Below are 15,894 nucleotides of genomic sequence, written 5' to 3' on the forward strand. Positions count from 1 at the left end.
GCAAATTTCATAATTAGATTACATTTATATGCATTCATATATTACCCCAGTTACAACTGTGAGTTTGAATCCCAAATATTTTAATATTCCTTGGAAAAGTGAGAAATATTTAGGAACATGTTATTATTTGTAGTGGAATTGTGAAAAAAAGCTTAATGGTTAGAGAATGGGAAATCAGTCATGATGCAAGAAATGCTAGTTTTGATTTTATTTCCCATGCTGTAATTTTCTTCTTGAATAACACAACCCATCATATATCAGCAAAATATACTGAAATGGTATATATGTTCTCCATGACGAAGATTGAGTATGCCATATCTGGGAAGCTTGACAACAAATTTTTTAGAGTGCTTCTATACCTCCAAAACTAACCAGACAACTGAGTTCATTATTAATTAATTAATTTATTTGTTTATTTGTTTATTATATTGTTTCATATAGTAGCCCATCTCACATTTGTGGCAAACACAAGATTAAATCAATGGATTAAAACTAAATAATAACAAACATCAATAACAGAATGAAAGTGTTAAGGTAGAGTTGCAAAGGATTTTATCAGTTCAGTACAGATTGGCAACAAGATATTGGTAATAAACACTGTCCTATATTTGAGCTCTCATTTTATTTCTATGTGTGTCTTTGTGTCTGTGTGTCTGTGTGTAAACAGAGAGAGAGGGAGAGATTGAGAGACTGAGACAGCGACAGACACATTTTATTTGTATATGCACACACAAAGATATAGGTAATATTATGTAAATGTCAAGATTGCTACATAATTTAAATGTGATCCCTAAATTTAACCCTATAAATAACCTGTTTTCATTATACTCAGTTTTCTTTTAGATGATAATCTACTGCCAAATGTTTTCCATTAACTATGTGAGGTATTTGTCATTTTTTCTTCCTTTCTTCTCTTTTGGGCTATTATTAGGAAATAAAATAGATAAAAATGAGAAAAAAAAACAGGTTCAAATTTCATCACATTTCTCCTACCCCACCTCCCCTCCCCTCCCTTCTCACTTCCTCCCTCCTTCCCTCGCTCCCTGCTTACCTACTTCCCTTCCTCCACCCTCCCCTCCCCTCCTCTTCCCACTCCTTCCCTTTATTTTTCCTTTTATTTTTTTTGCTTGTTCCTCCTCATTTCCCTATTGTTTCTTGTTTCTCTGAGAGCCTTCCATAGGTCTTATAGTAGCTGGGATACACTTTTCTATTTCTCACCAAAAGCCAGCAGGCAGAGATATAAAGGAACCATATTGTAAGGACTGCATTGCAAATATCACATGTTTCACGCCTGCATACTCTTAGTATAAAAAAAACAAACAAACAAACAAAAACTAGTCTTCAATCATTTCTACAAGACTGACAGTAGCCTCCTAAGGAGGCTAATGAGGTTTTTGTCAAAATTTAGAGGATTCACATCATAGTGGCCCAAACAAATTAATTGTGTTTCTTTATCAGCTGTTCCTTTTTGTTCAGATCAGGCCTCAGGACAATAATGTAGCATTTGGGGAAAAAGATGCAACACAATAAGCCAGCTGCAGAAGCCAAAATGGAGAAGATCTCCACAGCTACTGTGTATTTGCCCTTGGTGCTCAGATAGGTGGGAACAAATGATATCCAGACACTACAAAAGACCAACATGCTGAAGGTGATAAATTTGGCTTCATTAAAGCTGTCTGGTAACTTCCGGGCTGAAAAAGCCACCGTGAAACTGATAGCAGCGAGGAACCCCAAAAAACTAAGGACAATATAAAACATTGTGGTTGAACCTTCATTACACTGCAGGACAACTTCTTCAACCACTGAATGTATATCTGAGTCTGGGAATGGGGGAGAAATTGCCAACCACACTACACAAATGGTGAGTTGTGCCAAGGAGCAAGATAGCACAATGGAGACAGACAGCCTTTTCCCCACCCATTTCCTCATTCTGTCATCTGGCTTGGTAGCCATGAAAGCAAGAACAACAATGGTTGTTTTCCCCAATATACAAGAAAGGGCTACAGAGAAGATGATGCCAAAAGCAGTTTGTCGCATGAGACATTTCACTTGGTCAGGTTGCCCAATGAAGAGCAAACTGCAAAGGAAGGAGAGAAGGAGAGCCATGAGAAGAATGTAGGTGAGTTCCCAGTTGTTGGCTTTGACAATGGGAGTGTCCCGCTCTTTAATGAAGATCCCCAACACCACGGCTGAGATGAAAGAAAAGAAGAAAACAACACTTGTCAAAGTGATTCCCAGAGATTCTTCAGAAGACAAAAAAGTGATGTGTTTTGGAATGCAAAGACTGTTTCCAATGTTTGGGTACTGATCTTCTGAACATGGGAAGCAGTCATCTGCATCTGAAAAAGAAAGCATTGGAATCAAATTTTGAAATGTTATTGGAAGAATTGGAGGAAAAATAGCTAATCTGGCATTCTAAGCTTAGTTTAGCTGAGTCTAATCATGGAACGATGTAAGCCTGATAGTGTCTGGATGCCCACTTTCTGGTCATGAAGACTTAACATATCAAAATCCGATCAACATTTTCTCTTCATCTTTTAATTCTGATAGCTATCCTGCATGAAGAAAAATAAATTTATGATTGTTTTTATGTGGAAAATGTCTACGGTCCTCTCTCAATCCTCAGGGTTCTGTGGCTGGACAGAAATGCCAAAAGATTCCAGTCATATAAAGTAGAGGAATATAATTGAAGTAGATCAACAGTAAGACAGGGACCTTTTGAATTTCTTTTATTGCTCCTCATTTTGCTCCCCAATCTGAGAAATCATGCAGCATCACTTAAAATTAGCCAGAATCTTTCTATAAACCTTGAATTACCTACCAATTTAGAACGTCTCTCTGGAAAATAAATCTGATGAACATTTAGTTCTACACATGTTTTGTTGGTTGGTTTATTATTTTTCCATGATTAAGGAACCAATAGTTAACTAGCAATGTATCTTCTAGCAATCACCAGAGACTTGACTTCTCTTACAGTCAACTTTTTGTAAGAACAGTATTGAGACATATTATTGCTTACATTTCTATATGGTCCCAAGAATACACTATCCAGACATTTGACTTGCTTCAGTATGGTTAACTAACTGAGACCTTCTCTTTAACATTTCAATAAATCTCCTTCTGAACTGGAATTCTCCAAATTGAAAGGAGGTTCATCCCACCTAGCCTTGCAATCTATTTCCTTTGACAGATACCCTATGTGAAATGATTTATTTTTAAGTTCTAGTTTATCTTTCCCAAAAAGAGAAATGATGACATGAGGATATATTAAAAGATATTCATGAGGATATTTTAAAAAAAACATAATAATTACACAATATTTAAAGGGTTTGGAAACTACTTTTTATATTAATAATATATATATATATATTAAAAAAATAGGGCTATGGGGGCACAGAAAACACACAGCAATGAAGTCTGTCCTTTCAACCTCTTACTTGTTTTGTTTGACATCTTCCCTTCTGGACATTGAAGGCAATCATAGCAGCAAAATGGCATTCCTTCTCTTTTTATCTTGCTATAACCTGACAAGCAATTATCATTGCAGACAGAAAAGGGCTGTGCCTGTTGGACATTATGAAGGTAAAATCAGACATTATTCTATAACATGAAGAAATCCTAGGATCTGTCGAATTTGGATTTCATTGGTTTTGTTAGGCCTATCAAATATTTTCATCCATGTTTGTCAGTATTTTTTTTTCCTACTAGACATAGCATGACTCATTTAAATTGTGCTGACATCACTTTACATTAAAACTGGTGTTCTTTTGGAACCTTGAGAAATTCTGGATACTATTGCACATATTATGATTTTGAGATAATATTCACACAATTCTAGATTAACAAAGCATAACCAAACAGGCCAGAAACTATCCAGTTTGTGGGAAGCAAACAGCCTTAGTCACCTTAAAAACAAAGGGCGGGAGATGGGAAATGCCACTCTGTTGCAAAGATCTTGATGTTGAGCAAGTGTTTACAAATTAAACAAGTAAGCAGGCTGGATAATGGGTTGACCTTCTTCCAAGCAGCATACAGCCTTAGGTCACCATGTGAGAGAAATGTCAGGTATGACCTAATATATAATGAAATAAGATCTGAATGGCTGCAAGGATCTTATACACCGTCTTCTGAAAAGTGTTATTTCTTTGTTCTTTGGAAGAATGGATAACTAAATTGTGAAAGTACACATCAATGTCCAGAAGATCTTTGCTTTTAAAAATGGTGAAGTTAATTCTAACTGGAAATTATTCTTGGCCTGTAACTTTATAAATGGGTTTGTAACGTATCCTAAAGTTAGGAGCTTTTATGTCTGGAATCTACCTTCTCTTTTTATGGGAAATTAGATTTCTGGTTTATTGCTTTACATGATGATTTACACTGTTTTAAACAGGTATTTTCAGGTTAAAGCTGCATACAACCTTTCAGGTATTTTTGGTTTTTAAAAACTTGACTGATTTTAGCATAACAGGATTAATAACATTTGGAAAATCCTAGTCTTTATGATATTTTAGATTGTTTTCCTCTCTATTTGTATCTCCCTATCTGTACTGTGTTATTTTACTTCTCTTACACATTTTCTCTCTGCTGTTGCTTATATTCTTTTCTCAAATGTTTTAAACAAAAATAAATATGCTATCTTGCTTACTCATCCAGTTATTATGTCTTAGTTAAACATTTCTAATGTGTTTTGAAACTAGTTTTCTCTGGAGATCCTGATAATTTCAGCAGGTGGATTATCTGGTCTATTGACTGAGTAAAACAAGGACCCTGAAAGATGTTCCTAGCCCTCCCATCATGGACATGGAGAACTTACCTGGTTGAACATGGTGGGCCAGATAATGTTTTCTGCAGAAATGGAGAGCAGCTGGTTTGGGGGAGCAAATGGATCTAATTTTCCCACTTTGACTCGATGGAAGGATTGGTTGGGGAAAGTGACCCAGTTGATCACATCAAAGCCAGTTGCTATTTCCCCATTTTCATCAAAGAAAATCTTTTCCCCAGCACTGTTGTTAAATGAAACAGTTCTCAGGTATTTATGAAGCTAAACCAAAGTAAATGGAAAGAAGTGGTGAGAATATATAGCAATAGTCACATCTACTGTAGAACAATGTTTTTTTCAGAAGTAATGGCTAAAGATACTTTGAGAGTTTCCATGCATGTCAAAAAGGCAAAATCCTCATCTAGATGAAATTGGGTGGCATAATTTCATCTAACTGAGTTGTAGCAGTCAGCTCAATCTCAGGGTGTAGCACATAAAAACCCAGCATGAGACCTGGTAAGTAGACTTTCTTCCAGAGGTCCCATGAATGGCAAATGTTACTTTGCAGGAGCCATGCCAAAATCAAAGAATGAAAAAAAAAACCCTTTTCCACTTCTATATAAAACCATAATTGGTGGCTGTCAGGCTGGGGAATGGATCCAGTGATTGAATTAAGATAATAAGTCAATTCCATGTTTCTTTCTTCAGTTCATAAAAACAAAACAAACAAAGTGAAACAAAACAAAACAAGGAGGCATGAGTTTTCTGAGATAGACTAAAATTCCATAATTCTGAATCAGGCTATGTCTCTGGTCATCAAACAAACGAAGAAATAACTTACATAGTTCTAATGTTTTTGTAACCTTTTTTTTTTTTCATTGTATAGCCTTTATGCATCTTACAGAAACCTGAGCCATTTGTCCATCAATGAGGTCCAAGCTGAAGTCTCAGTTTGTTCTTCTTCTTGGTCTCCAAATCATGTTCAACAGAAACTTTTCCCCGCCACCATCTCCCACTTTCAAATCAAAACATCATTCTGTTGTGGTCCACCTGCCTCTTAATCCTCAATCCCAACCTCCTCTTTCTCCTTATTGCTGCCCATCTTTTCCCCCATTTTCTGTATGCATCACCACCTCATCTTCATTGCTACCTCTCATCAAATTCCTGCTCAACCTCAATAATAATAATAATACATTAAATCTGTATGCTAGCCAAGTCCCAGTGACTCTAGGCAGTTTGATTGCCTTGTTGGCTTTCTTCAATTTTTGCCTACCTTTTGCCCGCAGCATTTGCTTCCAAAATAATGCCACTTCCTCCTGTTTTCCCTACATTCTGCACAGCATATTGCAATAAAATGCACTTCCTTAAACATATAAAGAAAAAATAACCCTCTTTTGCTAGTCTACCATATGACTCAGATCCTGTTGGATATACTTAGAAGGATCTTGTTGTATGAGTGATTCCTGCTTAAGGGGGTAAAAGGATTCATTCCACCCTTACCTGCCACACATAGTGATTTAATGTCTTATGTTTTGAGCCATTTCCTCTTGCCTTGAGTTTGCATTTTGATGAAATCATGGCCTGCAAAGCATATGCCACAGCATGGATGGCATTGTAGACACTGTAACTCTGACCAGTCATAACAGTGTCAAAAACCGACTTAGGAAGGGTCTCCAGTGGTTCCTCACCAGTGCATTTCTTCTCAGCATCCTCCTCTATCATGGCATTGGAGAAAGAACATTCAAATGCACCTTCCCAAAACACTCTCATCAAACTGTCTTCCTCTGCAGAAGCAAGTTTTCTCATCTGAAGAAATCTCTTGAAGCCCAAGACCTCCTTTGAGGCTACTTGAAAAGACAGGGAACCATGGATGAAATCCATACTTCGATATCTTTGAAAGGGCAGTGATGAGAATTCCATCTGGGCTGGTAATATCCAGATTTTGTCTTTTCTCTTCACTGCTGTGTCCTCAAATTCTGAAATATAGGGTAACATTCTGAATACAACTGTTTTCTCATTTTCACAATAGATGATCACAACGTTGGCACTACTTGTCATAATGACATTGTACATTCTTATATAATGTCTAAGGAGATTATCTATTTCATTGGAAACAGGTTCCTTTGGCAATTCTTCCACGAAGTCAAAGCAAATACCTTTCTGAGAAAATATGGCAAGCCTATTCTGCAGAAACCTGTCTCTTTTCTCAGCACTTTGGACAATCAGCCCAATCCATATCCACTGGAAATGTAGCAACAATTGGATCATCCCCTCAATTTGAAGATCTTCATTTGGAAATGCCTGGTGCAAGAAAACAGCCTGTGTGCTGTCATCTATCACTGGAGCAGAGCCATATGCCACCTAAGAAAATGACAAAACAGGAATTTCCCTACAAAAGTTTTGTACTGAACTGTAAAAATATCTGCAGGACCAACTGCTATAATGTGATAATTACTGTATCTCAATGCAACCGAGTCCCAGTCTAGATTTCTGTTTCCACTCTGAAGTAGAATACTTAAAGGAGGGTTTTCCTCTAAAGTTCTATGAATGTGATGATCTTATATAGCTATTAGGATACTAAATACTAGGGAAATTATAGAGAATATGTGTGGTGCATTAAATGATATTTATACCAAGATGGTCTTATTATACATTCATTTCACTAGGAGTGGTTCTATGGAGCATTTAACTTTGAACTACAGTAAGTCCTAACAATGTATTTCAATATTTAGTGAAACAATTTCATTATAACATATATTTTAATCACCATTTTTGTTTCGTTTATTGCAAATGTTAGATTTACAGCTGGTCCTATTATCTTTAGAAATAAAATTAAATCAACAGTTCCATTCATATCCAATTGTTATATATTAATGTTTCAATGGAATAAAATAATTGATAATCAGCAGTTAAATCATTTTCTCAGAATATACTGAGTTACAATGATTGAATACAAAAACCAATGTTAGTCTCTAAATGTACACATATTTGATAATTCTCTGAATGGATAAATATTGTATAGACTTTTCGAAAACCAGCAATAATGTGTAATGGGATCAATTACAGAAAGTCCTGGTATTTGCATCAGTGACCATTAAAATGAACATAGAGGTTTTGTTAAGTTACGTTTACATAGCCATCAGAATGTGGAAGAATACACCCAAGGCATTGTTTCCTATGTCTTTATTTTTTTATTTATTTACCATTTTCTATGTCCAGACAACCAACCTTCTTTAATGAACCAATCCTGAAGAAAACCTCTTACCTGTGGGATCTTGTAAATGCTCAGAATATTTGACATGAGCTGACAAATATAAGCATTAGGTCCTGCAAGAACAGCTACCACACCATCCCTGTGATCACACTTGTAGTTTGGGATGAATCTTCCTTTTGAGGAAAGAAGTTCCATGGAAGCGAGATAGATCCAACTTGCCAGGAAATAGCTATTGGAGGCATGAATGCCCAGAGTAATATTGGGCAAGATCCTGAGATTTTCATTGATTTCTTGGATAGCAAATTCGAAGGTCAGGATATGCTGAAAATTCTGCATATGAATCCTAAAAAGAGAGTTAGAACCTTTATTGTTCTACCATTTTGGAATAACTTTGCTCCATTCTAATTTACCTGTACTAATCTATGCAAAGTTAGATCAATAGATCATATTGCTGGGGTAGTGAAATGATCAGAGCAATTAAAAAATGCAACCTCAATTTAATGAGACTGCTTGCAATTTCAATTTCTACCCTAATCATCTCCACCATATTTTTGTTCCTACTTTTCCTTCTTCTATCAGTACTTTTATCCTGTTAAGACTATGAGATGGCCAGGCAGGATTACTTAAACTCTTTTATTATAAATAACTATTTACAGTAAGGAATTATTCAATAATTATGCAACAGTGATAAATCAGATCCACCCAGGCAGTGGAGGAGAACTAGGCAAGGTTGCAGGATCAGGATCCAATGGGGGCTGAGGCAAAACAGCTAGGCAGAATTCAGCTAAACCCCTCAAGGAGGTAGCAAGACTCAGGGTGGTGATTACACATGGCAAGAAGGAGATTGGAGATGCGTGGCTCGACCTGGGCATGGAGGCTGGGCAAGGCACAACTCAGGTTCTGGAGGTGATGCAGGGCTCGACTGAAGCAGCGAGGCAAGATGATGAACTCAAAGCTGCACTAGGCTTGACTGGAGTGATGAGGCAAGTCTCAGATCCAGACACAAGGCAGGATATGACTGGAATGATGGAAGAAGGCAAGGGACTTGATGTGGAGCTGGGCTTGACTGGAATGACAAGACTGGACCCAGAAATGGCGGCAAGACTGGACATGACTGAAGCAGTGAGTCTAGACTTGGAACTGGAAGCAAGGCTGGACTGGACAAGAGTAGCAAGACAAGACATGGATCTGGAACTCCAGGTGGGTTTGACTGGAGCTGCACAATGAGGCTTGACACTGGAGGCAGGATCGCACATGGCAGAAATTGCAAGGCAAGACTTGGAACTGTACATGATCTGCTGGACCAACAAAGCTGGACTCAGCCGGAGTGACATGCAAAGGGAGTGATCCCACGATAGTAGGAGAAGCTGGCTTTGATTCTGCAATGGCTACAGACGAGGCTTCTGATTCCGGTAAGGACCCGTCCATTGAGACTCTGAGCTCAAAGGATCGGTTGTCTCCGGCAGCTTGCTAAGCATGAGCTTGCTTTTTAATGCATTCCATTCCATGCCTTTTCTCTTCAGCAGCCTATCGGGCTGCCTTCTGTTTTGCGTGCTTCTCTGCTCTCCTGTCTCATGCGCTGATGGGCAGTTTCCTCTGGAGTTTGCCCAATCAGGTCTTGCACTTTCTCCCTCTCTGCTGAATCATTCTAGGTATGTCTTTCCCTGATTCCAAAACAATAAGTTTCATTTCCCTCAGACTGTTTCGGATAAGTTTCGTTTTTGGAGTCTGACTCAGACTCAAACCTCGAAACTTTTAATTTAACCTTAAAATATTCAAATTCAGCAGAAAAAATTAAAGTCATTCTAGGATCTCCCCAATCCATTGTTGTTGTTGTTTTTCCCCCATGTGTACAACTACCATTTTGTCCTTGTGACTACCTCCAATACAACATATTCCCTTTTTCACTCTGATTTATCAAATAATTCTGAGGGGAGATTCAGTTAGAAGTCCATTGTGTATCCAAAAAATTCAAAATACCTATATAGGGATATATAACATAAATATGTACAAGTTCTATAACTAGTTCCTTTAGAACTACCTAGCACTTTGTCTGCCCTTTAAAAGTGATGGTTTGTTCAAAGGAATGGGATGCCAATAGATACATGAATAAGTAAAAGGCAATGAGTGAAATGGGTGATGGAAGCTGTGGATACAAGATAACAGATATGATTTTCTTTATCTAATAATAATGTAGCAGTTGAGATAAGTTTCAGATACCTGAAGACAAAGGTAACATGTCAAGGGATTAAAACAAAATGTGATTAAAAATACTGCTAATAATAATGGTAGAATGAGGAAACATCTGGTGAAAGAGAAAACTTGTTTATAACTGAAATGATTACACCAATAAGCATATCAATAATTATCATAAGCACAAAAACATTAATATGGATTAAAGAGGCAAGTATTTTTTTCAATCCATGATTCCCTTGCTCCCTTCCCAAATATTTCCATCAAATACTGCATATCTGCAATAAATAATATCTATTTTTTCCCCTTTTGCTTCCTGTAAAAATAATTACATGAAATCATCAATTAGTTCCTTAGATGGATTCCTTGTGAATGTTACTTCATTTGAAACCATGTAAATCTGAGAAGTTATGCCACCAATAACCAAATATTCTGAATGATATTTCTTGTGCTTAATAAGGTCTGGGTCCCCCACAGTACATTTACCACAGGGAATAGAACCTTTGATATGAGGCAGTAACATTAATATGTTTGCAAGGAATAAAATCATTGTGCAGAACAATCCTTCCTCTGGCTGAAACATACTCTGTGAAGAATAAGACTGAAAGAGTTTTCTCTCTCCAACCTCATCTTGCACAGCACAGATGCAATATAGTCTATTGTCTTAATTCTTTGTTATTTTCCATCTCTTGAAACTCCTTAGGGTCTTGGAGATAATAATAGAGAATTTGATAATGATCGGGCAAAACACCCCTGCTTTGGGAACCTTTTGGTCTGATGTGGCTGAGGAATATGTCATGTATTATTATTATTACTATTTTAATCAGCTATGGCCAATTTTGAAACACCATGACAATTGAAGCCTGTAATTAAAAGCAAAATATTCAAGTCTGGAAAAAAATAATAATTCAGAAAGTAAAAAGGTCAGCTCCTTTTCTAATTTGCAAAGGTGACATTTCAAAAAGGAGAATGAAGAAATACTAGAATTTTTGAATTGAGATAATGTCTAATTACAAATGAAAATGTTTACCATGAACTATGAATTGCACACTTGTTCTTTCTTTCTCTTTTGCTTTTAGCTATCCCAATAAAAAATAGTTACTCAATACGTTACTAATGGTATAGCTAGCAAAAGGTACAGTGGTTATTGCACATGGATCTAACACAGTGGCAGGGAGCAATATGCTGAAAGAAGTTATGTTTGCTACTGACCACTGCAAGCCACTATACTGTACATCCAGTTTCATCCTTGACTTGTGAGACATTAAGGATAGGTCAAGAGTCAAGTGGTGTGGTTAAGGCAACAGGCTAGAAATCAGGAGACTGTGAGTTCTAGTTCTGGCTTGGATACAAAGCCAGCTGGGTGACCTTGGGTCAGTTCCTCTCTCCAGCTAGGAAGCAGCCAAGCGAAGCCACTTCTGAAAATTCTTACCAAGAAAACTACAGTCCAAGCAATCACCAGGAGTCAAAACTGACATAAAGACACACATACAAAAACACAAACAACACCCCACTCCTCAAGAAAGCTATTTGTTCTTGCTAGGTTTCTGCTGAAGCCTGTTCTTCTCCCTCCAATTACTCCAGCAGTATTATCTGGCCCCTGGGGCGGAGAAGTATAATTGAGAATCAGTTCTACTGTTGACACTATACCCCATGTCATTAAATGACTTACCCAAGGCTTCATGTACATATCAAACAGTGTCAAGACCTGAAGGACTCCACAAAGTAGAACCTTGGACTAGATCTCTCCTCCCCATCCAAACTGTCCTCAAAGAGAGGAGAAGCACAGCTTCACTGTGTCTCCCACTCCTAACCCCCTAAGCCAATCCAGCAGGGTACCATGATTGTTGGCTTTCAAAGCTGTTGAGAGATCAAGAAAGCTGGGATGGGTGGCCAACTATCTCCCACTCCCACAAGAGATCATTCACAGGCATGATCAATGCCTCCATTCCACACCCAGGCCTGAAACCTCAATGAAAGGAGTCTAGATTATCTGTTTTTTCTGCAATTATCTGAAGCTACAGCATGATCACTTTCTCAACAACCTTTCCTTAAGGGAAAATCGAGTACAGGGCAAAATATATCCAATATGGCTGGGCCCATCCTTGGTTTCCTGCATCATTTGGACCACCACTTATTTCAAGGATGAATTCACCACTGTCTGGACCTAACCACATATTATCTCCTAGAAAGCTTTGGCAAACCAGGAGGGACATGAGTTACTCAAATTAATGCCACCATCCAAGGAACTCTAGAAAGTCTTGTTCCAGAGGGCAGGTGCTGCAACAAAGAAGACATGGTTTAATTGAGTGGATCAGCTCTTTTGCATATGAGAGTCTTCAAAGAATTTGGAAATGTTATAATGTAAAACTCTGGACATTCAGTAGGCTTCATTTGTGAATTATATTCTTAAACTAAAGACTTTCGGGGCTGTATGTTTGATACCTCATGTATTACTGACCATTGATATGCAGCAATGGGATTATTAATGAATGACTTAGCTTTACTGTAAATTTCATTATTAGATAATATTGATATGTGTTCGCACATTACCCCAGTTATGATTCTTAACCTGAATGCCAAATATTTTGATATTCTTTGGAAATGTGATAATGAATTACAAATATATTATTTGTAGTGGAATTGTTGAAAAGCTCAATGGTTTTAGAATGGGATATAAGTCAATATAGAAAACTTGCTAGTTTTGATTTCATTTCCCACCCTGTCACTTTCTTCTTGAATAACACAACCAATTATATATCAGCAAAATTTACTAGAATATTTTACATGTTCTCCATGATGAACATTGACTATGGCATGACTTAAAAGATTGACAATGAAATTTTTAGAGTATGCTTTCATCCCTCCAAAACTAACCAGACAACTGTGTTCATTATTAATTAATTAATTAGTTTGTTTATTATATTGATTCATATAGTAGCACATCACTCAATTATGGCAAATACAAGATTGAAAATGATCGGATCAAGATTAAATAATAACAAACATCAATAACAGAATAAAAGTGTTAAAGTAGAGTTGAAAGGCTTTTATCATTCAGTACAGATTGGCAACCAGTTATTAATAATACACACTTTTCTATATTTGAATTATATTTTTATAAGTTTTTGTCTGTCTGTCTGTCTGACTGTATATATACAGAGAAGGAGGGAGAGAGATTTTATTTGTATATGAACACACAGAGAAATGCATATACATACATGCACATTTTTTTTCAGCTTTGCTGTTTATTACTTACTATTGAATAATTAGTTTCATTATTTATTTTGTTTATGAAACGTACATTGGGAAGCAGGTAATGTCAAGATTGCTACAAGATTTAAATGTGATCACTCACACTAACTCTATTTTTTTTTCAAATTTTGCAACTGCCCATCTCCCCATCACCACAACATACTCGCACAGTATATGTACCCTGTTTTTATTTTATTCAGTTCTCTTTTAGATGTTAATCGGTCGCCATTTTTTTCCTGCATTATCTAAGTGAGTTATTTCTCACCTTTTTACTTCTCTCTTCTGTTTTTGGGCTACTTTTTTTTTTTAAATAGAACAACATGAGAAGCAGTACACTCAAATTTTACCACATTTCTCCTTCTTCCCTCCTCTCCTTTCTCTCTCCCTCTCTCCCTCCCTCCCTTCCCCATTCCCCTCCCCATTCACTTTACTTCCCTTCCCTATATTTTTTCATTGGTTTGTCCTTCCTCATTTTCCTATTATTTCATTTATATAGGTCAGCCTTCAATAGCTCTAATAGCAGCTGGGATACAATTCTGTATCTCTCACCAAGAGCCACCAAAATGAGATATAAAGGAACCATATTAATAGGACTGCAGTCACACATCTCACACCTGCATTCTTTAGGTATAAAAACCAAAACAAAATAGTTTCCATTCAGTTCTACAAGACTGACAGTAGCCTCCTAAGGAGGCAAATGAGGTTTCTGTCAAAATTCAGAGGATTCACATCATAGTGGCCCAAACAAATTAATTTTGTTTCTTTATCAGCTGTCCCTTTTTGTTCAGATCAGGCCTCAGGACAATAATGTAGCATTTGGGGAAAAAAGATGCAACACAATAAGCCAGCTGCAGAAGCCAAAATGGAGAAGATCTCCACAGCTACTGTGTATTTGCCCTTGGTGCTCAGATAGGTGGGAACAAACGATATCCAGACACTACAAAAGACCAACATGCTGAAGGTGATAAATTTGGCTTCATTAAAGCTGTCTGGCAATTTCCGGGCTGCAAAAGCCACCGTCAAACTGATAGCAGTCAGGAACCCCAAAAAACTAAGGACAACATAAAACATTGTGGTTGAACTTTCATTAAACTGCAGGACAATTTCTTCAACCACTGAATGTATATCTGAATCTGGGAATGAGGGAGAAATTATCAATCACACTACACAAATGGTCAGTTGTGCCAGGGAACAGGAGAGGACAAGAGTGATGGCCAGCCTTTTCCCCACCATGTGGTCCACACAGTCAAAGGCTTTAGAATAGTCAATAAAACAGAAATAGATGTTCTTCTGAAACTCCCTGGCTTTTTCCATTATCCAGCGGATATTAGCAATTTGGTCCCTAGTTCCTGGTGCCTTTTCTAAACCCAGCTTGTACATCTGGCAATTCTCGCTCCATGAATTGCTGAAGTCTACCAAGCAGAACCTTGAGCATTACCTTACTGGCATGTGAAATGAGTGCCACTGTTCAATAGTTTGAACATTCTTTGGTGTTTCCCTTTTTTGGTGTGGGGATATAAGTTGTTTTTTTCCCAATCTGATAGCCATTCTTGTGTTTTCCAAATTTGCTGGCATATAGCATGCATTACCTTGACAGCATCATCTCACAAGATTTTGAACAGTTCAGCTGGGATACCATCATGTCCTGCTGCCTTCTCGTTAGCAATGGTTCTTAAGGCCCATTCAACCTCATTCTTCAGAATGTCTGGCTCTAGCTCATTGACCACACCATCAAAGTTATCCCCAACATTGTTATCCTTCCTATACAGGTCTTCTGTATATTCTTGCCACCTTTTCTTGATCTCTTCTTCTTCTGTCAGGTCCTTGCCATATTTGTTTTTGATCCTACCCATTTTTTTCCTGGAATTTACCACCAATGTTTCTAATTTTCTGGAAGAGGTCTCTTGTCCTTCCTATTCTATTGCCTTCTTCCACTTCCGTGCATTGCTTGTTTAAAAATAATTCCTTATCTCTTCTGGCTAACCTCTGGAATTTTGCATTTAATTGGGCATATCTCCCCTATCACTGTGGCTGTTTGCTTTCCTTCTTTCTTGGACTACTTCTAGTGTCTCAGCAGACAGCCATTTTGCCTTCTTGGTTTTCTCTTTCTTTGGGATGTATTTTGTTGCCGCCTCCTGAACAAAGTTGCAAACTTCTGTCCATAGTTCTTCTGGGACCCTATCTACTAAGTCCAGTCCCTTAAATTGATTATTCACCTCCATTGCATATTCCTTAGGAGTATTAGTGAGCTCATATCTAGCTGATCTGTGGGTCTTCCCTAATCTCTTTTGTCTGATCCTAAATTGTGCAAGAAGATGTTCGTGATCTGAGCTACAGTCAGCTCTAGGTCTTGTTTTTACCGACTGTACAGACGTCCACCACCTTTGGCTGCAAAGGATGTAGTCAATCTGATTTCGGTGTTGTCCATCTGGTGAAGTCCATGTGTAAAGCCGTCTCTTCGGTTGTTGGAAGA

The 15,894-nt window shown here is 37.5% G+C and overlaps 1 protein-coding gene across 1 annotated transcript; it reads right to left on the bottom strand.

The window, feature by feature from the left end:
• Positions 1–1,437: 1,437 nt before the first annotated feature.
• LOC134496952 (vomeronasal type-2 receptor 26-like) lies at positions 1,438–10,689 on the bottom strand. Its single transcript, XM_063302666.1, has 6 exons — positions 10,499–10,689; positions 8,025–8,202; positions 6,260–7,120; positions 4,814–5,041; positions 3,438–3,564; positions 1,438–2,339 (listed from the first exon to the last, which is right to left on the bottom strand). Exons 1-6 carry the CDS (start codon positions 10,687–10,689, stop codon positions 1,438–1,440), a joined length of 2,487 nt encoding a protein of 828 aa, XP_063158736.1.
• Positions 10,690–15,894: the final 5,205 nt, after the last annotated feature.

The sequence above is a fragment of the Candoia aspera genome, chromosome 4 (assembly GCF_035149785.1).
Source record: "Candoia aspera isolate rCanAsp1 chromosome 4, rCanAsp1.hap2, whole genome shotgun sequence".
Lineage (NCBI taxonomy): Eukaryota > Metazoa > Chordata > Lepidosauria > Squamata > Boidae > Candoia > Candoia aspera.

Bases quoted from the DNA above. Each gene is read 5' to 3' on its own strand.
- LOC134496952 (XM_063302666.1), bottom strand. From the start codon at position 10,689: ATGTTACTGCCTCATATCAAAGGTTCTATTCCCTGTGGTAAATGTACT. The intron at 7,121-8,024 runs GTAAGAGGTTTT...TCATTTTCTTAG, and splicing joins GCATTTACAAGATCCCACAG to GTGGCATATGGCTCTGCTCC. The intron at 3,565-4,813 runs GTAAGTTCTCCA...AATGTCCAACAG, and splicing joins GGCCCACCATGTTCAACCAG to GCACAGCCCTTTTCTGTCTG.